Genomic DNA, 20664 nt, shown 5'->3' with positions numbered 1-20664 from the left:
GTACAATGATATCCAAACTTTTACAGCTTATTCGTCGCGTGACCAAACGTTAATGACCTCTGCTCTTCCTCCCTTCTCGCTGCGGCCCCTTCTAGATCAACTAGCGACAACCACTTGGGGCTTTGTAGCATTTCTTCCCAGGCATCAAGCACTTCACCCAGCGACCCGTCAGACTGACGGTTCAACTTCAAAGATAGCGAGAGACTGAAAGGAAGTGTGTCGCAGGAAGAGTCTGATAGAACCAGCGACGAATTGGAGGCGGATAGCTGGAGGTATGCGAGCTCGGAGTCGCATTCCGATTCTTGAGAAAGAGAGGATGTTGATTTGCCGACGTGATTCATCATCTCCGAGGGTGTATCGACGGCGAAGGTCCGGTCGGATTGCATCGAGAGCTCGCGATCGTCAGAGAGAGCAATCATAGTCATATCATATTCTTCGACGCTCTCATTTCGGGCAACGCGGTCCATACTGGTGTAGACGTCGACGAAGTTGGAGACTGTGAACGACAAATTAGGAGCTTGGTCAAAAGTTGGTGCGACGGGGACAAGGTGGGTGTCTAGACTTGCTGGGGCAGATATTGGACGAGCGGAGGTTTGCTGAGTTGTTTGCTGGATTGGAAGTGACATTCTCTTGCTTTGCACACCTTTGCTCCATCTTCGCACTTCTACCAGCTTGTTTTCTTTGTCTGCATACCAACTTGCCGATGCCGGGGCTGTTTCTCGTCTGCCACCATCCGGTGAGCTGAAACACGACTCGAAACGGAGGTTGGTAGATGGTTGGATGCGCTTGAGCGACTGGTGTCTGTGAGGGGAGAAAAGTCGAGCTTGGTCGATCCCTTGCCCGTGAGTGTTGCTGATGGAACTGAGAGATTGGTGGGTTTGAGGATGGATGATATGTTCGAATGGATGGACGTGTATAGAAGAAGCCTGTCGGCTGATTGAATTGGGATTACAGGCAGCGGATTTCGCCTCTTTGCTTCATGAATTACGGTCAGAACAGACACGGCGAGACCTACCCAAAGGTTCGTGAAAGGTTGGTATCTCATACTTCTCCTCGTCAGAGTCTTGGCGAGAGACAATCATTCGACCTTCAACGTCGGTGGGAGCAGCAATTTTGCGAGTCTTTCGGCGCGAGCAAGTGAGAATCGAGCGGAGCTTCATGTAGAGATAGAATATTGTGGCGGTAATGACGGTCGCAAAACGAAAGAGGAAGGGTAGCATATTCTGTTGCCGCAACTTGAGGGGTAGGATGTGGATGAAAAGAGAGAGAGAGACTCTGAGAGTGATGGGAAGCCACGTGAGATCACCACTTCTTCCCGAGAACCAACGAACGAAGTTTGTCAGTCCAACACTACAAGTCTTTTCTCCTTGGAATAATATGCGGTCTAGGAGCGGTAGCCATTCTACCAGCGCTGTTCCGAAGAGCACCTTATTGACGACAATCCCGACGATCCTTGACAAGCTTGTAACAACGTTTGGACCCTTCCATTGACGATTCACGTCCGGTTGGCCATTCTATCCTCAAAGGCGTACTGGAGCCTGCTCATGGCCTAAAGATTTCGGGCAATTGCTTTCCGCATCAAACCATTGGCGGTGGCGACAACGGCTTCTGCCAATTGCATTGAAGAAAGAGAAATAATTCTCGGTGCGTGTTGAAATCTGCCCCAGTCGAACCTCTCTACAATGTGTGTTTGAAGGAAGTAACCGCTCAAGGCTATGACGGAACCATCTCTTGATGCGTTTCCCGCCCTCGTACCCACACATATATCTTTCCCCGCCTCAAATATAAACAGTCAGAAGAATCGCGAGGCCGAGGAAGCGTTGGACAAGTTCGCTAATCTGTTTTTACCGCCAACACCGCGCGCTTCGCCAGTTCCAAGTCTGGCCCCACTCTTCGTCCCGCCTTTGCCGTCTTCCCAGCCCGTGACCGCCTCTCCAGACTCAGACTTTGGCTCATTTGTTTCGGTTTCCGCTGATGAGGACCCCCTCTCCACATCACTCGTTGAATTCAACCCATTCACACCGATTGAAACAGAGTCATCAGGGCCTGGACCATCAACGGGATTCGAAAAGTTTTCTCAGAGCGTCAAGGACAGGGCGGAGACAAATCGCGGACTACTGGACGAGTTGTTGATGCACGAGGATGAACCGATGTATTGGTTGAACGATATGGAGCAGTCATCACCGCAGTCTAGTAGTGCTGCGACGCAGCCTCAAACATCTTCCTCACCAGGATTGGCTGATGAGCCAGACGACATCCTGCCCTCTCAAAAGCCAAACAAGTGGATGACCGAGTCGCTTTCTGACCTTGACTTTGACTTTTTTACCTCTCCACAAAGTCAAACCCCACCAAAGTCGATCCCACATCGACGATCATCGTCACATTCGTCATCTTCCATTCTATCTCCAACGCTTTCGCCTACCCTGACGACTGCACGGACATTGGCTCCACCATTAGCTTCCAAACTAAGTTGGGAGGATGCACCTGGGTTCGACCACCGGCAATCAAGTAAAATGCCGCTACCGACGCCCACCAGAAGCGGGAGCTATGCCGCTCTTGCTTCGTCCCTGTCCAAATCAGCCGGTGCTAAATGGGTTACCTCTTTTCTTCCAACGACACTTTCACCTCCAGCTGCCGCTGTACCCAACCCCAACCTATTACCTCCATCGCATCATCATACATCTTCCACCACCTCCTCCAACTCCCCGTCCCCCTCATCTTCGCTGGCCAACTCATTAGTTCTGTCCTCACATTCCCATCCCACGCTACCGAAAGCTCCAGTGCCCGATTTGTCTCATTTTACTCCGTTTGCGCCATCACACACAAACAACTCACATGTGCCTTTCAGCGGTGCTCCTGGTTTTCGTGGAGATGCCTACGATTGGGATAAGGGCTTTTCGCACGCGCTGGAACACGAGCTGGGTCACTCCTCAGAGACCCCTTCAACCCAACTTGATTGGGATGATGATGAAGATATCCTTATTTTGGACGGCAAAGGAAACGCAACGCGCGTCGGCGGGCCGAGTCGTAATCCTAGTAGCAGCCACTTAAGTAACGGGACTATCTCCAAGGCGAAGGAAGGCGTTGGTGTGCTACTGGAGAAGAAGATGACACTTTCGATTAGTCTTGAGGGCAGGAAGGCATTGACTACGGTGGTGTTAACAAACGAACTGGTCGCGATGGTATGTGCTCCATCGCGGCAACCGTTTAACTTTACAACTGACATTTTAGATTCATCCCCACCTTTCCGCATTACTGCGTTTGCCACATAAGTGGACGCTCCTCTACTCACTCGATCAACATGGTATCTCTCTCAAGACCCTCTATTCGCGCTCTACGCCACAGCCAGCGACGTCCAGGACGCCTCAGCCTAAAGGGGGACTGTTAGTGATTCAAGACTCTGATGGTGCCATATTTGGCGCTTGGGTCCCCGAAGGACTTCGACGGAGCGCTGGAGGTGGATACTATGGCGGTGGGGAGTCGTACGTGGCCTTCTTTCACCAAAGACCCCATTTGACCACTGCCATAGCTTTCTCTGGCGATATTTATCATCCACGGGGAAGTTCGATGTATTCAAATGGACGGGCAAGAACGAATATGTAGCGTTCTGTGAGGAGGGATTCATCTCATTTGGTGGAGGGTGAGCAACCTATTATCTCTTTGTTTAATACTAATAACCCGCTCCAGAGAGGGCCATTATGGTCTTTACCTTGACGACTCACTACTCGATGGGACCTCCGCGCACTGTCCGACATTCAACAACGAGCCGCTCTGCTCGCCTGGGGCATCACAAGGCGGGAAGGCCACCATAAAGTTTGAGTGTGTAGGGTTGGAAGTCTGGGGCATTGGGCCATAAGCAGGCAGCACCGTCCCGTCCACAGTTTCCACGTCGTTAACGTTTTCGCATTGCTACCATTCACCTTCTCCCGCCTCCGCTGATGTGTGCTAGACGACAATACTTCTCCCAGCAAACAAAAAGCCACAAAAAATCTGTTGTGCACTTTCTGCCGGCGCACCCAGACTCGTTTTACTGTCCGAAATCAGCGTACGCCAACCAGAGTGCAAGCATTTTATATGTGGCGTTAAAGGAAGTGAAACGCGTCTTGTATGCTGTAAAATGCCGGTGGGCCACTTCGAAAGTCGATTTGCGCGATACCTTCAAATCAATGACCCATATCAACAAAGAACCCTGCGTGCCCCTTTTCTAAACAGAAGGAGTGCTTCATGCGCTTCGGCGTCCCTTCAGGGCCACGAATAATTCAGTCTTATCGTCATGGGCGGCTCAGTACCCAGCCAAAGTCCAAAAACTCGTCGACGTTCCCGCGCAACTGCAAACCAAACCAGGCGATATGGCCCATGCAGTCCGCCAGACATTCGGAGTATGAATTTTCCTGGCATTCGTCTCGAGTAAAATGCAGAAACGAAGCAAACAGATTCAACATTATGGCTGCGTCATAATGGCTTTTTGATTGGAGTCTTGACACTTCAGGGTCGCAAAGACATGCGAACGAATTAATCAGGGTGCCCAACCTTCCCTTTCCAGGCAAAGTGTTCAACGTCGCTTACCCGCGATGGTATGTTTCCCGTTCTGGCTTGTCTTCAAGTTGTTCATATTGATGCTTTCGTTGAGCGAAGTTTTGGGCCCCTTCCTCACGACCGATCCACCAACTAGACGGCTGCTTTGGTCGCCCGGCGGTGCGCCTATACGGATGAACTTGAAGTTGAACCGGAACATCACCGAGTCGTTTGACATCAATTATCAAGCGGTGGGGAACAAGCCGCGCATCCTGGTGCTCAACTTTTCGAATGGAAAACATGCGCAATAAAATTTTCTTTGGCATGGGGCGTGTCAACCAACAAAACGCCCAGAGTCATTTCATCTATTCCGGGGGGTCCGCCAACGATGTGTTACAGAGTTGGAGTCGGGTTCACACTGAAGGTCCAAGTTGAGTCTGTCCTCGTTGCTGAAGCGCGCATTGAAGAGTAAGTAGAGCATCCTTGTCAGCGAGCAAAATTGAACGGATCAGGTCTAGGGTATAGCCCGAAGGTTATTTCGTGAGACTCGGGAAGGCAGGTTAGGTGAGTGATTTGCTTTTCGTATTTTCGGAATAAAGCGAACGAGGATGGCGTTGGGCACACGAGGAAGAGAAGCGCTTTGGCGATGGGACGAGTGCGCGACTTTGGAAGTCCGGTTCGGACGAAGGCAACTATTGATGGGTGTGTGGTTTGGTAACAAACAAACAAAATGGACGAACAGCGATGTGGGCTGCATTTGCAGAGTCAGGGTTCGAAGCCACATGCAAACGGCGCTGCGACAGCAGGCGCATGGAGCCCCCATAGCCTTTCCCGGGAGGGTTTTCAAGACTCGATTATTGCACGTCGAGAAACCTTTTTGGGGAGGTAGGCGCTTCCGCGACGTTTATAAGCCCAGCGTGAATTGAATGACAACTCAATCTCGAGCCTTCATCTCTTCTACACTCTCCAACAACTCCTCCGTCCAAGAAAATCATGTCTGCTACCACTGTTCGTCGTCTACGGCGCCTTGACGTGACTTGATTATCTTCCAGACCAACAACAACAACGGCCAAGGCGTCGGGTACTATTATGATCCTCTTGATGGGCCACGCACCTCTCGTCGAACCCCGATGGCTTGCCAATTCTGTCGAGGTACGTAGGCTCGATCTTGCTTTGCAGAGCCGAGTCACTGAGTCTGACAACTAATTACCTCCAGCCCGCAAGCTCAAGTGTGGTGCGTGGGACAACGTAAATGGTGCTGTTTTATCTCATGCTCGAATAGACGGCCTCCGCCCTCAGTGTACCAACTGCGCCCGTCGTAACTGTGCTTGCAACTACATCCCAGTGTTAGCGTTCATCTCCTCCCATCAATCCCCGCTTTCTGACGTCTCCCAACCGAAACAGCTCTCAGACCACCAAATAGAAACCTTGCGATTGCCTGTAAGGGCCTCAATTCCTAGCCAGAACGACTCGGACCATAGATTTCACTTTGTAGAACTTAACTTCTCCCAATATACTAGTATCCGCGAGCATCTATTTCGCTGGTTTTCTTTTGTCTTCTTCCGCGATGGCCCCAGGACAGGGATCTTCCGAGTGCAGATGCGGCCCTAAATTGCTTGACCTTGCCATTGAGCTTACATATTACGCTCTCACTTCATCTTTTTTTTGATTGTCAGTGCCACTGGCAGTGCAGCCAGTGTCTACAACGCACTAGCAGCCTGCATGCGTACCGGTACTTAGTCTGCGGCAGGTGATACGTAACAGGATTGAGTGTATTTGGCCCCCTCTTAGTAGCGTTGCGTGGCTCGAAATCGGCTGAGAGCTAGTCGTCCATGAGACGCGTTCAAATCGCCGCATCCGACCCATCAATCAGTAACGTGACCGTATCCGAGTCCTGTGACTTTCTGTGACTCTGTTCACTTGGACCCGCGACCCATGCACAAGCCCACGACAGATACTGGTCTATCCACTGCGACAGCCCTAAGTCTTTCGGATTTCCATATTGCTGGACCCCCCACTGTCTATTACATACCCAATTTTATTACGGCACGCACAACTGCCTTCGTTCTGTTCAAGGAGTCGCCGATCTTATTCTCGCTAGATGGAGGAGGAGCAATATCTCGTTGAAAAGGTATGGTAGAAACCGTGTAACATATAGCACAGGCCTCAGCTCCCGCCGTAGATTCAAGCTACCCCTCAACAGCGATGGAAGCAGTTGGCCAATCGGCGGTGTGTGGATATAGCCGGACTTGCGGGGCTCTGCAACTTTACTAACATCTCTGAATCAACGGTCTTAGACTGCAACTTTGGGGTTGGCACCCTCTCCTCTGGCACGGAAAAATCCGACTTACTCCTCCCTTTAAACAGGTGGCGAGTTGACGTCAAAAAACACACTCATCGCACAGGCCATGCCGCCGTTTGTCGAGAGCTAGTAGGTCCGGCAACGTAACTGCGAGCCAGTGCTCAACAACCATAGTCCCGATATTATCGCGCGTCTACGAGCTACTGGCGCGTTCACGCGCTCTCCGCACGGCCAACCCAATCATATCATTATGTAATTACCCATGTTTTCATGGTAAACGACCTTCTGAGTCAAGCCTAGGAACGAGGTTTGGTTTCGCCGATCTCCTGAAGTCTCTTATTCTTGTTTAGTATCGGTCAGGACAGGGTGAGCATGTTGCACTCTATTCAACAGGCGTCCGACCTTCAAGGAATTATGGTGGGGACAATCTTCCTATTGAAAACGTCTGTTCCAATTTATCCACAGCCGCATGAAGATGGACCAGCATACTTTCCCGTCGTAGCCACCATCTCGCTGAATTCCCATTCTATGTTCCATTATTATCGATATCAGGAAGACGGCCGCACAATCGATTCGACACCAGTAATGTCGGTGCTACTCGAGCCGCGCTCAGTCGTCATCTCGCAGGACTCACTTTACTCGTCACATCTCCACGCGTTCGGATTTTTCTGATTATAGTCTCAACGCAGACCTGATGGATGGCTTTGCAGGATTCAAGAGGTCGAAAAAGATGTCGTGGTTTTGCCGACGGAGACCAAACAACCACTCGTTCAAATCGACTCACTATCACTTCCAATCGCTAATTGGGACCGAGTGACTTCCCCTTCCATCTTGGAGGTCTTGAACAACGGAGGGATGTTGGAGCGGGAGACGAGGTATAGCTTGACATGCCGAGACGTGGAGAAAGTCGTGCAGCTCAAGACATTAGTCAACAGACGATAAAATTAGTTCAATCGAGCGTCTGTTAGGGTCTCGTAGTTGTCGTCTGCCCCAAACGCCTCCCCAACCTTCAAGCAAACAAAACGTTGCTCAAGAAGACTCCAGTGAAATATTCGCTTGATCCCTGCCCACGCACACCACTCGATACTAGGTGATTATCGGTCAGTGATAAAATTATGGGGAGGGAAGCAACTGACCAACGCCAACAAGGTTTTGAACAAGCCAGCTGGCCGGACCGGGTCACCCGGCAAACGTAGAGGTCCGCTCCGTTGAGCTTCGCCAAGCGTGGCCGCCTGCCAAGCGCCATCCTCTTGTGCCAACTCCGACTACCCTCCCACACTCCCTTCCGTCTCCTCTCCTGCTCATACCCGTACTCTGTTTCGTGATGATGATGATGATGATGATAAAGTCGATGGGGTTCTCGGTAAGCCTGCTGCTGCCGCATTGTCGGAACCGCATAAGGAGCACGACACGGATTTGGCCGCGAATCTAAATCCTTGCTTGCTGCCAACCCGTGCTGCTCGTCGTAGGTGTTGTAGGTGTTGTAGTTGGGGGGGTGTTCGTGCTTTATATTGTTCTGCTTTTTCTTTTTCTTCTCTGTGTCCTGATTCTCCTCCACAGCAAGATGTGCCTGTTGTCGTCGCGGTGATGTTGGCCATGCCCGGTTGAACCTGCTGCTTGAGCGTGGGAGCAAGGCCACGAGTAGCGTTGAAGATGCTGGCCATTTCAGCGTGCATAGACAACGGCTTCCCGCCCCCCGGCGTGTCATAGTTCGGTCGCTGATGATTGTAGCCGGTCGAGATCACCTTCCCGCCTTTGACCTACTTCAATGAGAAGCTACTTGAGCAAGCTGGGGGAATCTTACTATAACAGACCCAAGCGTATAGTACATCGTAGACTGAGCATCTTTCAGCGGAACCACCAATTACGCATGAACTTAAACACACCTTTGACGCGGCCTCGATACACTGCGACTTATAAAACTGCGACTTGTTCATGGTAGATCGGTTTAGATTCTTTTGGAAGAATAAGGTTTAGAACGAGGAAGGCTAAGCGCTGAGCGTTGCGAAACGGTAGTGCAAGTTCGAAAGAAGCTGCAAGAGTGACTCGACTTTTTTTTTTTTTTTTTTTTTTTTTTTTTTGAATCACATTTATATTCCGCGGGCAAGTACGCTACTGCTACTAAGGCGCGGTGCTCGTAAAAGCAGCCATCGTGGGTGCGTCGGACAACAGGGCAGAGCCGTTCCACTTTGGGGGTTTATGGTGTAGGTGTCATTGTGGTGGTTCCGTATGCCAGCGCTTGCTGGCTGTAACGGTTGGGTGTTGTCAGTCATAGGCATGAATGCATGAGTTTTGGGGATCATAATGGCGTGTTTTCCGGGTATGTCGTTTGTCTGCGGGGTTCTCCTCTTCGATGCCTTCCAATCTAACCATGATCGTCGTCGCCCACGTCGTCTTCGTCGTCAGAAAGGTCTGGTTCCGGTTCTTCTTCCCAGGTAGGAAGTTTGTCTTCCTTCCGTTTGTGTCTTTGTGAACGAGTGACTCGACTCTCATCACTCCCAAAATGCCTTGATTTCTAACCTCGACAACCGAGATTTTACCGTCCCTCAACTTTCTATGCAGTTTAGAGTGCGAAGGCTGCGCTTCGATGAGAGTTTCAGGCCCATAAACATGCATTTTTCTCCTCAGAGCTTATGTGTTCAATACAATCTTATCGTTGTGAACTTGAACATGTTATCACAACAACTTCTCAGCCATTTAAAAAGTTCAAAGTCTCTCAGATTTCTGTCAAACGCTCATTGAGCTAGTAGCAGCTAGGCCTTGGTCGTATACAAGTATTTACAGGACAGACTGAGTGACTATAGCCAGTGAGGAAATATTTGGGGATGTCAAACCTGTGAAAAATGAAATTGCCGAACGTCTGTGACGACCACGACTTCGTTCTTGCCACCATGGCTGGCCTCCGCCAACGACGAACGAGCAGCTCAGTATCAGATTTGACCCATAACGAACCCATTGTTGAAGAGACGAGAATCCACAATGAAGAAGTTGTATGGGGCAAAACCCCGGGAGGCGAAGGTCAGTCGGTTGGCACACACACAGATGGAGTTTTCAACCTCTTCGTAGTTTTCAGAGTTCCTACCACACATGATGTGCTTACCCTTTTCCATCCGGGCTATCCTAAAAGCCACTTTGACCTGCTTAATCTGGCGCTTCTCGGTCTCCAGCTCGTGCTTTTTGCCGTTCTCCCACGCTCAACTGCACGCGTCTTTTTCCTTCTCTATTTTGCATTCTGGCGCGGGGCTTATGATGCCGGACTGGGTTGGATACTCACAAAGCAGAGCAAAAAAAAGTGGATTGTCCGCGAGGTACAGCGACGAGGCTGGCTTGACGCGGAACGTCGTCCCGGAATGAAGGCTTGGATTAGGAAGCAGCTCGTGGGCAAAATGGGGGAGGACTATTCATTTGACGTGCCCGCTTTTGCTCTCCGGCGTTTTCCAGACTGAAGCAATGCAGGAACTCCCACTCGAGTACAACACATGGCTATTGTTCCGGCAAGTGGTCGATGTCATCCTTCTCAAGTATGTGCGCGTTTCTATCCCCCGATGCGCGTTATTTTTATGTCCGTTTAGCGACTTCGTGGCCTATTGCATGTTCGGGTTTTCTTGCTTCCGCGTCCCATCGGACCTGTCATTTTTTGTCCATGTCTTGAGGTATATTCGAAACACACAGTTCCGCATAATCTCTGACTTTTTGGAGATGGGTGGCTGGAATTCTGATGATTGCTTTCAACCTGTGGGTCAAAACTGAGGCTCACAACGTCGTCAAAGATTATGGATGGTACTGGGGCGATGTGTTTTTCCAACGAGGAGCTCTTATTTTCGACGGAGTATTTGAGCTGGCCCCCCATCCCATGTATTCCGTCGGTAAGCATCTAACTGAACTATCCTGGCATGCTCACTGACATAAATAGGCTATGCTGGATATTACGGCCTTTCTCTCATTTGCGGAAGCTACGCAGTCTTGTTTGTCAGTCTTGCTGGCCACGCAGCACAATTCGCTTTCTTAGTTTTCTTCGAAAACCCCCGTATGTCTTGCTTCTGTCCTTTCTTGACCTTTTCACTAATTACTTGAGACAGATATCGAACGCATGTATGGGCAGCGCAAAGCAATCGCCAAGCGAACACCTGTGCGACCTCGTCGTGGGCAGAGCACCAGCAATACCGCGACTCCAACAACTAGTGCTGATACCAGTCCTGAACTCGACGGTTATGCTTCTTCCACCCCATCCATCACCGAAGGAGAAACCGCAACGGAAACCGATCTGGAAACCGAAATGGAAGGCGAATTAGGTGCTGCTCCCCTCCCAGCTGGTCGTATCAAACGCCATCAGCCAACGGTTTCTATCGCCAGTTCATCTTCTTTCGATGCTACGCAAGACATGAGGAACAAGGAGAAGCCGATATCCCAACACGATCTCTTCAATAAGTACTTCAGGAGAGACACGATCATCCTGAAAAACATCGATTTGTTCAGGTCCGTGCCACCGACTTGGTGTTTTTTGTCTCACCGAGTTGATCATCTAGAGCGAACGACGCGACTCTTGTGCTCATCATCATTTACTCGCTCACTATGTCGCTCCTCCCTCAATTCTCAGGCTTCCAGTCATTAACATTGCACTTTGTCCACGCTCTTTCGTGGTGCCTCTTCAGCTGCTTTGGGCTTGGATTAATTCTTCGAGCTCAAGGACAAAACAAGTTCCTTGTTCGGCATTTCATGAAGAATTACCATTATCCGACCGGCGACGCACGTGGTGCTACCATCGAGGCGTTCACCAACTGGAAGTCCTTGTACAATTTGACGTTGTGCATGTCATATGGTTCGTACAATTATTTCCTGTTTTCTAACGTTGAACGATGGTTAGTTTCATTCATCGGCCTCGTTTGGCAGACTTACACGATTCCAAACGACTGGACGGTTGGGGTAGAGCTACTCAGGCATACCATCGGCGCTGTAAGAGCCTATTTTTCCGCGCGAATTTGAGATTAATCCATCACAGCTCCTCGTCGGACTCCATATTTGGGCCGCGCTTGAGTGTTTTGAAGTTCTTGGGCCATTCGGTTAGCAACACTATGTCGATCAATTCATGCGCTCATTGCATTCAGGCTGGTTCTTTGGAGACTTCTTCATGGAGGATTTCCCGACTCATGTTGAATATACGGGAATCTATCGGTATCTCAATAACCCAGAGGTGATGGGTGGCGCTTCTTGGTTTGGCCTTGCGCTCGTCACAGGCCATGGGCTCGTTCTCGCACTTGCGGTCATCCGGCACCTGTCGCACTGGTGGTTCCTCAGTGCCGTCGAAAAGTGAGTGCATATATTACTTGATTGACACAGCTGATGAATTGAATTCTAGTCCTCACATGCAAAAACTTTACGGCGACTCATTACGCAAAGATGCTGGTTTTGTCAAAGTCATCAAAAGCGTCGCGACCAAGAACGCTCGGGCGCTTGAGAAGCGTGCCGGAAAGCACGCCCCTGAACTCAAACGTGTCGCAGCAGAAGTCGCCAGGGAAGTCAAGGGGACATTCGACAAAGTTTACGAAGAAACAGCTGATGTGGTGGAAGAGTTCCTCGCGAAATGTGGGTTTCAATCCAAACAAGTGAAGCGCGCTAATCATGATGTAGCGCGACCTGTTATCTCGGAAGTGATGCAGGATACTAAAGTGCTCTTGCAACAATCGAGGGAGCGTCTGGTCATCACGTAAGCTCCCTTGGTTGCTTGCCATAGTCTCTAATTTCCTATAGTCGCATCGCCAATGATATCTCCTCTCTCGATGCGACCAAATACAAGCTCAGCGCTATCCCTGCCTCTGATGGACACCTCCGGTACCAACTCGGTGAACCAATCCGACTGAAATGGGAGGCCCCCCAGAATCATTCGCGTAAAGATTGGATCGGAATCTATCGAGTATGTTCTGCCTGGTGTTTATTTACTCCCCCTACACCTTTTTAGATTGGGGCAAACAAATCGACTCTTGTTACGCGCACAAGTTCGTTGGGAATGTGGGTGCCTGTCCATGACGAGGAATGGGATGGCGATGTTCCTTTGGGTCTTGGGTTGGGTCTTGGACTGGGAGCTGCAGCAGGGAGCAGCAAAAATGCAGACACGGCCTCCGGAACGGTCACATTCAAGAGTAACACCTTGCCGTGGATTTCTGGGAAATACGAGGTGTGTCTCGCTGCAAGCGTTAGGCCCTGTGTCGACCTCCCCTAGATTCGATACCATCATGATGGCAAGTACAACGTCATGGCTCTGGTTTCGCCGATCGAGATTTGCGGTTTGCTACACTCTATGCAAAGTCTCTTCATTAATTGACCTTAATTTTAGTCGAAAAACCAGCCGAGCTGACTTTCGCCTCTGTGCGGGAGAATCTTAAGCGTGTTGTACCCCTCTGCCTCGACTCGGATCCGTCTCTCATTCCGGATTCGTGTAAGACTCCGGACATGCCAGCGACGCCAAGGCCCAAGATCAACTCGATTGATGGCTCCGGGTTGGCTGAGGAGGAGGAACGAGACCCAGACGATTTCGCGTTCTGGTCTGAACAACAGGCGAAACGTATCTGTAGCGCGATAAAGCAGACGTTTGATGTGGAGTATGCGCCGGAGGTGGTGGTGGCGGATGCCAATCTGTCAGCGTTGGCGAGGAGGATTATGGACTCGAAGGAAGTGTTGTCGGTGAGAGGGAGTGCGGGTTCTTGAAGACGCTTTGGATGATTTTACGATTGGGTTTACTTTGGTTCATGTGGAAGTAGAGCAATAGAATTTGGTCTGCAAATGGTGCAAGGAAAGGTGATCTGTACAGGCAAAAGTGGCAAATGGTCGTGCGTAAGTTAAATGTCTTGTACTTTGATGATAACCTTCCCCATCGCATGCCTTTCTGTGATTCGGTCGTATGCCTTCAACGGGTTATATCAAATGTGATTCAGACAGCAAGGAAGGATAATAATAACCTTCAATGCATCTTCAAACGCGAATACCTCATCCACAACAACTTTCACTGTCCCCTCTTCCGCCACCCGCGCCAAGACAGTAGCTTTCTCCGCGTTTGGCGTCGTACTGACCATGAGATATCGCCTGGGTACCCCGCCAAAGAGTTTAGGAAGGTATGAGTTGCGCATGGCATTCCAGATGGCGGTCCCGAACCCCTCAAAGTTGCCAACATTTATATAGAGACCTGAGGGCAAGAGGTACGACGGAGACCCTTCAAAAAGCGCTTGAGTCCCGATGGTGTCGAATATATAAGTGAATGGAGCGTAATTTTGGGCGAGGAAAGAGGGGAGGGGACAGTGGGTGCGGTAGTCCACTACTTCGTCGGCGCCTAGGGATTTTACCAAGGCTTTTGTCCGCGGGGAGCAGGTTGCGACAATGTAGGCGCCTTGGGCTTTTGCGAGCTGGAGGAGCATTGTCCCGACACCTCCAGACGCACCATTGATGAAGATGCGAGTGCCAGGAGTGATATTTGCTTCTTGAAGCATGCAAACGGCGGTCAATCCACCACCAGAAAGTCCCGACGCCTCGGCCCAATTTAACGATGATGGAACGACAGCAACAACATTGGCCGGCAGTCGAATGTACTCTGCGAGGGTCCCTTGGCCAGAGAACAGCGTAGATACCGGCAAAGAGCCAAACACACGGGTCCCAGGCTGGAGATGACTTGGTGCAGCAGGCCCTGCTCGTATTCAGTGTTTGAGACTGGATCTAGACGAATAAATCGCACCAGCAAGATGCACAACACCAGAGAACTCTCCTTCGGGAACATAGACAGTCTTCCCTGAGATAAGACGCCTCACAAAAGGCGGTATAGCGTTCATGGTGATGTAGCAGCCGGGGTTTAGGCTAACGTGAGAAACGCGTATAATGAGGTCGGCCTTCGCTGGCGGACTGGGCACTTCAAACTGGTCGGCCAGGGTCAAGATTTGACGAGGCATTCCCCATGTCGTGTATGTCCAAGCGCGTTGGCAGGGTGGAAGAGTGAAGGCCATAGTTCAAACAATTGTCGCTGCATCCTGCAAAAGACAGAGATAAGTGATGTGACTGTCACACCATCAACTTGACCACTACTTGACCCAAACCAGCATCGGTTAAATTCAGGTTTCCAGCTGAAAACCTCGGCCAAAGTCTCTTTTCCCGTCAACTCTCTTGGATACCCGAACTACTTGTCTGGGTCGCAACCCCCGCTCGCAACTCGCCAACTACTCGCTGTCGTCAGTCTCGTTTGAAACTTTTGATGGTGGAGCTGGAAGATTTGGATAGTACGTTTTGGTCAGCTCTTCACCAACAACTTTTTTTACAATGAATAAAGGATCAATAATTAATGCCGATTTGGGGATGTTCTGTTGCACTACTTCGCCCTCTTTCCGCTGAAATCAGAGAATCAAAACCGTTGGCGCTTGGTGAAGACCAGCTTTGCTGTTGGGTTGGGGACCGTGAATATGTTGAACGAGAACGGTTTTGGTGCATGCGACGCGCCCTCTGGGAAGGAGAAATCGTAATTCAGCAGCAATTCGGCCAGAACAACCTTGATCTTCAGCGCCGCACTACAAGAATATCGTCACCATTTTCGGAACTGTACACACAGTTCACTTACAAGAATCTGCCAGGGCATCCGTGTTTGCCGATACCGAAAACAATATAGTCGTTGCTCAGCGTTGTAAACGACTGTTGGATATCTGCTGCAGTTCCGGCGCCGGTGCGGAGTTTGGTGAAGCGGAAAGGGTCGAACGTCTCCGGATCGGAGTACGTTTTGGGGTTATTATGCATCGGCTTTGGAGCCAAGGCAACAACACTGCCTGGTGGAAGTACAGTTCCGTCCGAGATGACAGCCTCTTTGAGCGTCACCCGCGACGACCCCACGGCAAACAAGGAGTGGAACCGCCCGATCTCCTTCAACAGGGAGTCGAGGAGGTAGAACTTTCCGACCGCGGTTTTGTTTAACACGCCTCCCTCGGACGCGATCGCCGCAGCAATCTCTGTTCGAACCATTTCGACCTGCTCCGGAGGCAGACGAGCGAGCTCGAAGAGGGCGTGGGTAGTGAAAATTCCGGAGGTATGCGTCGCAGCCATATTGAGATGGACAACACGTGCTGCAAGCATGGGAAGATTCTTGATTTCCTCTTCTGGAGCATAACGAAGAAGCAAGTCCACAATCGTACTGGGGTTATCCTGTTGAATCGTGAGCAATGTTGTTAATTAAGGGTTGCCACTGACTTGTTGGGCATAGTCTATCCGCGCCTTGACATACGGACCAATCAACTTCACAGCGCGATCTTTGGCGCCAAGTGTTACGCAAAAAAGCTTCCAAACTACCCTGCCTATCGATTGAGCATCCCGGCGCTAGCTTCAAGGAAACGTACGGTCGTAACGCGGCAGGAAACCAGTTCAAAATCTGACTCATTGGGATAACCTCCTCCGCAACGGATACCTGATACTGGAGGAACTTTTCGTCTCGGCATCCTGGGGCACCGATCATTGCACGATTAGATACCCTCGCGATCAGGTGGACCATCGTCGAGAAGAGAGGAATCGTCGCAGATGTTTGGCCGCTGATGATTGGAATATGGTCCGGAATTGCAAGCTGCGCCTCTTCGTGCATTTCTGGCACCAGAGAATGGAGCGACTTGGTCAGGTCGGAACGGATAATTGTCTCGAGATGGTATGGATGGTCGGTTAGGTGGTTTCCAAACATTGTGTTGGGGAGGAAGAGGGCTTTGGCGCGTTCCGGCGCGTTGAACTGGTCGCGAAGAGGTTGTTAAAAGCGGTGAAACGCGTTGAACCATATGGCCTCACCACTGTGTCGTCCGACCGCCGAAGTTGCTCGATGTCGTCGGGGCCCAGTACAATCCACTCCCCGCTCATTGACGGCAACACAAAGGGTTTTCCGCCATACTTGGCCCAACCCTCTTCAACTAGTCCGTCACTATCCAGGACAGAGCGAAGCACGGTCCAAGCATAACCAAAGGGCCCCGCCCGACCAACACGGGGTAGTTTGGCGCGCTTCCGCTGGTTTGTCGCGAAGCCCAGCCCTGCATAGAGGAGTACGAGGACTGTGGCCACAGTTGCATTATTCATCATTTCTGGGGCAACTTGTCAGCACATCGCGAGCATTTGAGAGAAACGGGAGATCATCAGAAAAGCAACCCGCGACAGCCGTTGGACAGCCGCTTCGATGTGGACAGAAACAGCCTTTCATTACGTTGGGCAGATTGCAACTGCCACATCATTGCTCAACGTCCGACAACTTCCGTCCAGCCTCAGTGGCAAAGATGAGACGCCATCCGTTGTAATGGGACCATGGAGAGTATTTGGTTGTCAAGACTCACTCAAAGATTATGGATGACTCTCAACGCGTTCTTTGCTTCCGATGACAGTGTGGTCCGAATTCGCCTAGGACATTGATGGTTGAAACTTCAAAATGCTATGTCTGTTCAATGCGTTTCTTCTATACGTGGCCAATCACCTCCAAACTCGACACAACAAAGGCTGGTCTCATTGATCGTTGATCTTTGATGTGTTTGCTTCAATGGGACACTAGCTGATGCCCTTGCAACTACGCACTTACCGAGCAGCAAACATAAATATGTGACGCCTATTCCTACCCAACAACCGTTTACCGTCCTCTTCCAGAATGCTTAGCTCTGATTTGCCCTCCGTTTCGTCATTCGTCACCCTTGCTCTTTCCGCAGTTTGCGGCCCACTCGTCTTTCTATTCATCTTTTTGTTCTTCGTCTCCGACCTCAAGGCACGCAAGGAACACGCTCGAGTAGCTGGACTCGAATGGATGGGCAAGGACCCAAACCAGTTCTTCTCGGCTATTCGTGCCAATTATCGTGGTCTTGTTGACTCGGTCGCCCTGTACAGGGCGGGCTACAAGAAGGTAAATTATTTCGTTCGTCTTATGTACCATCTTTACACTCATTTCGACGCAGTATTCGAAGGTCGACCGATTGTTTATTGCGCCAACGTGGACAAAGGGGCCGCAAATTATCCTTCCACCAAGCATGGGGAGTTGGCTTGCGTCTCATCCGGATGAAATACTCAATGCGAAAGATTGCACGTTTGACACTGGTAACAGTCGAGATCCTTTTTCCATGACATTTCTAATGGATTCAAGCACAATTCACTTACACTGTGGGCCATGAATCGTAAGCCGTACTTGAATTCAAATGTCTCCATATCTAACTCCACATTGTAGGATCACTTCCAATGATATGATTGACCTGCTCATCAAACGTGAATTAACCCGCACCATTGGTACTCTAAATGATCTGCTCGTCGAGGAGATCGTCAGCTCCATTGAAACGCTCTATGGCCTTGATGGCGAGTGGCGCGAAGTCCCTGTGTTTGATTCGTTGACTCGCACCGTCGGCCGTGTCGCCAATCGCATATTTGTTGGCAAGGAACTATGTGCGTACTCGTTCTGATTTGTTGACCACTGGGAGCTCAACCATGCTTACTTAGGTGGGAATATGGACTTTGTGATGGCAGGCACTCGATTTGCGAGGGATATATCTGTCAGCAGCTACATCCTCCACCTCTTCCCTAAGTTTATGAAGCCGTGTGTCCTCCATACCCCCCTCAAATCGCCTGAATTGATGACATCTCCTCCGCAGAGCTGTAGCTTGGTTTGCGACCATTCCCAATCGGCGGCATTCTGGGATTGCTATGAAGTATTTAAAACCGCTGATCAAACAGGTCCGTGTCATGGCCCATACTATATATATTGGTAACCTGACTGTTTTCCTAGAGAATCGATGATATGAAGAAGAAGCAAGCCGATCCAACCTATGCGTGGGAGGAACCTGTAAGTTGTATATTCCCATATTTGGTGACAACTAACTGTATCCAGAATGACTTCATCACATGGATGGTTCGTGAATCGTTCAAACGCAACACAGAAGACGAGACGTCTGTGTATGCACTTGCCTATAGAATTGTGCTGCTTAACTTTGCTGGTATGTTGCTCTCTGAACATTGTCGGTTTCCCATTCATGCCTATTCAGCAATCACGACGACTACGATAATGTCGACCAATGCTTTGCTAGATATTTGGTCCGCTCCAAATGCTGAAGAGATTGTTTCCTCACTACGAGAGGAAGCCCAAAAGGTGCTGTTTGAGAGCGAAGGTGTTTGGACTAAAGCGGCGGTAAACAAGCTCCATCGGCTGGACAGCGCCATTCGGGAGTCGAGTCGTATTTCTGGTGTGGGTGGTACTTCCATGGCGCGGCGCGTTCGCGCCGAGAACGGGATCACCCTCCCGAATGGCTTTGTTGTACCCAAGAACTCCACTTTAGGCGTTGCGATGGACGGATTGCACTTTGACGAGCAATATTATAACCAGCCGAACGAGTTTGACCCCTTCCGTTTCAGTCGCCCCAGAGAGGAAGCCGCAGAGAGCCAGAAAGCGCAGGTTCATGCGCCGAAGCTCGTTGACACCTCCGTCCACTTCTTGCCCTTCTCTACCGGCATCCATGCTTGGTAACTTCGACCGCTTTCAACTTGTGATGTACTGATAACTCTCCCAGTCCTGGACGATTCTTCGCTGCCAACAACATCAAGCTGATACTCGCACATATACTTCTCCATTACGAGATCCAACCCTTTGCGAAAAGGGAGCCGAATATTTCGTTGGGCGACATCTCGGTTGTGCCCGTCCACGCGAAAATGATGATTCGTCGTCGGGTCAAGGCATAAATGAGAATGAAAGACGCCAAGGATGTCATTGCAATGTGCTAGCACCTTGGACTCATTTACTAGTACTATTACTAGTAGTTTTCTGACTGGTTTCCACCTATCAGGCTGTGTTACTTGTAATACTTAAATAAGATATTATATCTATATACTTACTTGAGGATGAATATAAGCTGCATATATACAGTTATATGTTTTCAAGTGTCTTGGGATCATAATAGGATGAATCAAATACCGATGACGCTCGTGACCGTGTCGTTACGTAATCATATCCGTTTCGACGCTGGCAACACTGCAGTTTCGTTGTTCAATTAACTCTCTGCAACACTGTTACTTACAGTCGCTCATTAGACCTCCCTTCGTGTTCGTGATTGTCAATTGTCCAGACTTCGGAGTCCAGAATATTTGCTGGGTACTTCCTACCACTTTCTCTGGGACGAGATCCGTATGAGACATATACGCGTCACTATAAATTCCTGAAGGCGAGGTACTGGTATAACGACACGGGGACGTCGGTGAGATGGTTTTCAAGTCATAGTTGGTGCTGGCTCATCCACATCAGCAGTGGGCCTCGTTGTCTTCATGTTCATGTACCCGCACTTTGAGGCTTTGTCAACGGTGAATAGACTTGGCTCTCCGAGACATCGTGGACTTGGAGGAGAATATGACGGCCGCAGGCTGGTGTTTCCAGCAGGCAAGGCCATGCTCCGTTGCTTCAGCGAGCCTTGTGACGACATCCATGTGCGTTCTGTGTTTATTCAGCTGTCAAGCTGATTATAGAGCACAGCGGAGTTGGCTGTGTCGTAGACCATGCTGACGATGTTCCACCAACCGGACGAGTCAACTCTCCTCATGGCATTGTTTGCAGTCGACTTCAATTGGATGCCGAGCTCCCCTCCAACATTGCTTCAGGGCTGGATGGCATTACAGTTGCTTCGAGCTTCCCGAACGTCGAAGATGGTCTTTTCTTCGCGCGTGGCGCGACGCCCATGCGGGGCTTTCGCTGAACATAGAATTTACCTGCAGACCGTCGCTCAAACACCCGACGCGTGCAAACAGTCCTCGACATCACAACAATTAACTCTCCCTTCACTCCGTTTGATATCTTATCAAAGCAGTCAAGACTTAATGAACCAAGGCCCTCCGCCTACACGTAA

The 20664-nt window shown here is 50.2% G+C and overlaps 9 protein-coding genes across 9 annotated transcripts; 5 read left to right on the top strand and 4 right to left on the bottom strand.

Moving 5' to 3' along the window:
* Positions 1-20: 20 nt before the first annotated feature.
* Positions 21-1220, bottom strand: MIND_00969800 (uncharacterized protein; the record flags this gene model as incomplete). Its single annotated transcript, XM_037366310.1, has 2 exons — positions 21-970; positions 1016-1220. The coding sequence occupies 2 exons, from the start codon at positions 1218-1220 to the stop codon at positions 21-23; spliced, it is 1155 nt and encodes a 384-aa protein (XP_037217722.1).
* Positions 1221-1715: 495 nt separating this feature from the next.
* MIND_00969700 (Zn(2)-C6 fungal-type domain-containing protein) lies at positions 1716-3856 on the top strand (the record flags this gene model as incomplete). The annotated part of the gene is made up of 4 exons (XM_037366309.1): positions 1716-3182; positions 3232-3482; positions 3530-3640; positions 3688-3856. 4 exons carry the CDS (start codon positions 1716-1718, stop codon positions 3854-3856), a joined length of 1998 nt encoding a protein of 665 aa, XP_037217721.1.
* Positions 3857-5508: 1652 nt separating this feature from the next.
* MIND_00969600 (Zn(2)-C6 fungal-type domain-containing protein) lies at positions 5509-5938 on the top strand (the record flags this gene model as incomplete). Its single annotated transcript, XM_037366308.1, has 5 exons — positions 5509-5523; positions 5568-5667; positions 5732-5749; positions 5798-5861; positions 5920-5938. 5 exons carry the CDS (start codon positions 5509-5511, stop codon positions 5936-5938), a joined length of 216 nt encoding a protein of 71 aa, XP_037217720.1.
* A 497-nt stretch (positions 5939-6435) lies between these two features.
* Positions 6436-7759, top strand: MIND_00969500 (putative alpha-ketoglutarate-dependent dioxygenase ABH6; the record flags this gene model as incomplete). Its single annotated transcript, XM_037366307.1, has 10 exons — positions 6436-6561; positions 6617-6646; positions 6698-6744; positions 6813-6826; positions 6883-6946; positions 6992-7069; positions 7118-7124; positions 7178-7234; positions 7283-7473; positions 7528-7759. Exons 1-10 carry the CDS (start codon positions 6451-6453, stop codon positions 7757-7759), a joined length of 831 nt encoding a protein of 276 aa, XP_037217719.1. The 5' UTR covers positions 6436-6450.
* Positions 7760-7761: 2 nt separating this feature from the next.
* Positions 7762-8754, bottom strand: MIND_00969400 (CMP/dCMP-type deaminase domain-containing protein; the record flags this gene model as incomplete). The annotated part of the gene is made up of 5 exons (XM_037366306.1): positions 7762-7903; positions 7954-8387; positions 8428-8577; positions 8622-8654; positions 8704-8754. The coding sequence occupies 5 exons, from the start codon at positions 8752-8754 to the stop codon at positions 7762-7764; spliced, it is 810 nt and encodes a 269-aa protein (XP_037217718.1).
* A 906-nt stretch (positions 8755-9660) lies between these two features.
* On the top strand, positions 9661-13519 carry MIND_00969300 (Phosphatidylethanolamine N-methyltransferase; the record flags this gene model as incomplete). The annotated part of the gene is made up of 17 exons (XM_037366305.1): positions 9661-9835; positions 9884-10227; positions 10274-10338; positions 10390-10470; positions 10517-10683; positions 10731-10844; positions 10897-11293; positions 11344-11636; positions 11682-11770; positions 11817-11877; positions 11923-12124; positions 12174-12400; positions 12446-12521; positions 12566-12728; positions 12774-12989; positions 13035-13098; positions 13149-13519. 17 exons carry the CDS (start codon positions 9661-9663, stop codon positions 13517-13519), a joined length of 3105 nt encoding a protein of 1034 aa, XP_037217717.1.
* Positions 13520-13650: 131 nt separating this feature from the next.
* On the bottom strand, positions 13651-14802 carry MIND_00969200 (Zn(2)-C6 fungal-type domain-containing protein; the record flags this gene model as incomplete). Its single annotated transcript, XM_037366304.1, has 3 exons — positions 13651-13716; positions 13771-14489; positions 14538-14802. 3 exons carry the CDS (start codon positions 14800-14802, stop codon positions 13651-13653), a joined length of 1050 nt encoding a protein of 349 aa, XP_037217716.1.
* A 392-nt stretch (positions 14803-15194) lies between these two features.
* On the bottom strand, positions 15195-16891 carry MIND_00969100 (uncharacterized protein; the record flags this gene model as incomplete). Its single annotated transcript, XM_037366303.1, has 5 exons — positions 15195-15357; positions 15408-15982; positions 16028-16127; positions 16174-16550; positions 16607-16891. The coding sequence occupies 5 exons, from the start codon at positions 16889-16891 to the stop codon at positions 15195-15197; spliced, it is 1500 nt and encodes a 499-aa protein (XP_037217715.1).
* Positions 16892-17444: 553 nt separating this feature from the next.
* On the top strand, positions 17445-19510 carry MIND_00969000 (uncharacterized protein; the record flags this gene model as incomplete). The annotated part of the gene is made up of 10 exons (XM_037366302.1): positions 17445-17693; positions 17746-17884; positions 17931-17961; positions 18012-18223; positions 18278-18374; positions 18430-18511; positions 18564-18620; positions 18666-18771; positions 18820-19294; positions 19342-19510. The coding sequence occupies 10 exons, from the start codon at positions 17445-17447 to the stop codon at positions 19508-19510; spliced, it is 1617 nt and encodes a 538-aa protein (XP_037217714.1).
* Between the last annotated feature and the right edge of the window lie 1154 nt (positions 19511-20664).

Source organism: Mycena indigotica, assembly GCF_014461135.1.
Source record: "Mycena indigotica strain 171206Taipei chromosome Unknown Mind.scaff0008, whole genome shotgun sequence".
Lineage (NCBI taxonomy): Eukaryota > Fungi > Basidiomycota > Agaricomycetes > Agaricales > Mycenaceae > Mycena > Mycena indigotica.
Note: the sequence above shows the minus strand (reverse complement) of the source record. Positions and strands in the feature narration are given on the sequence as shown.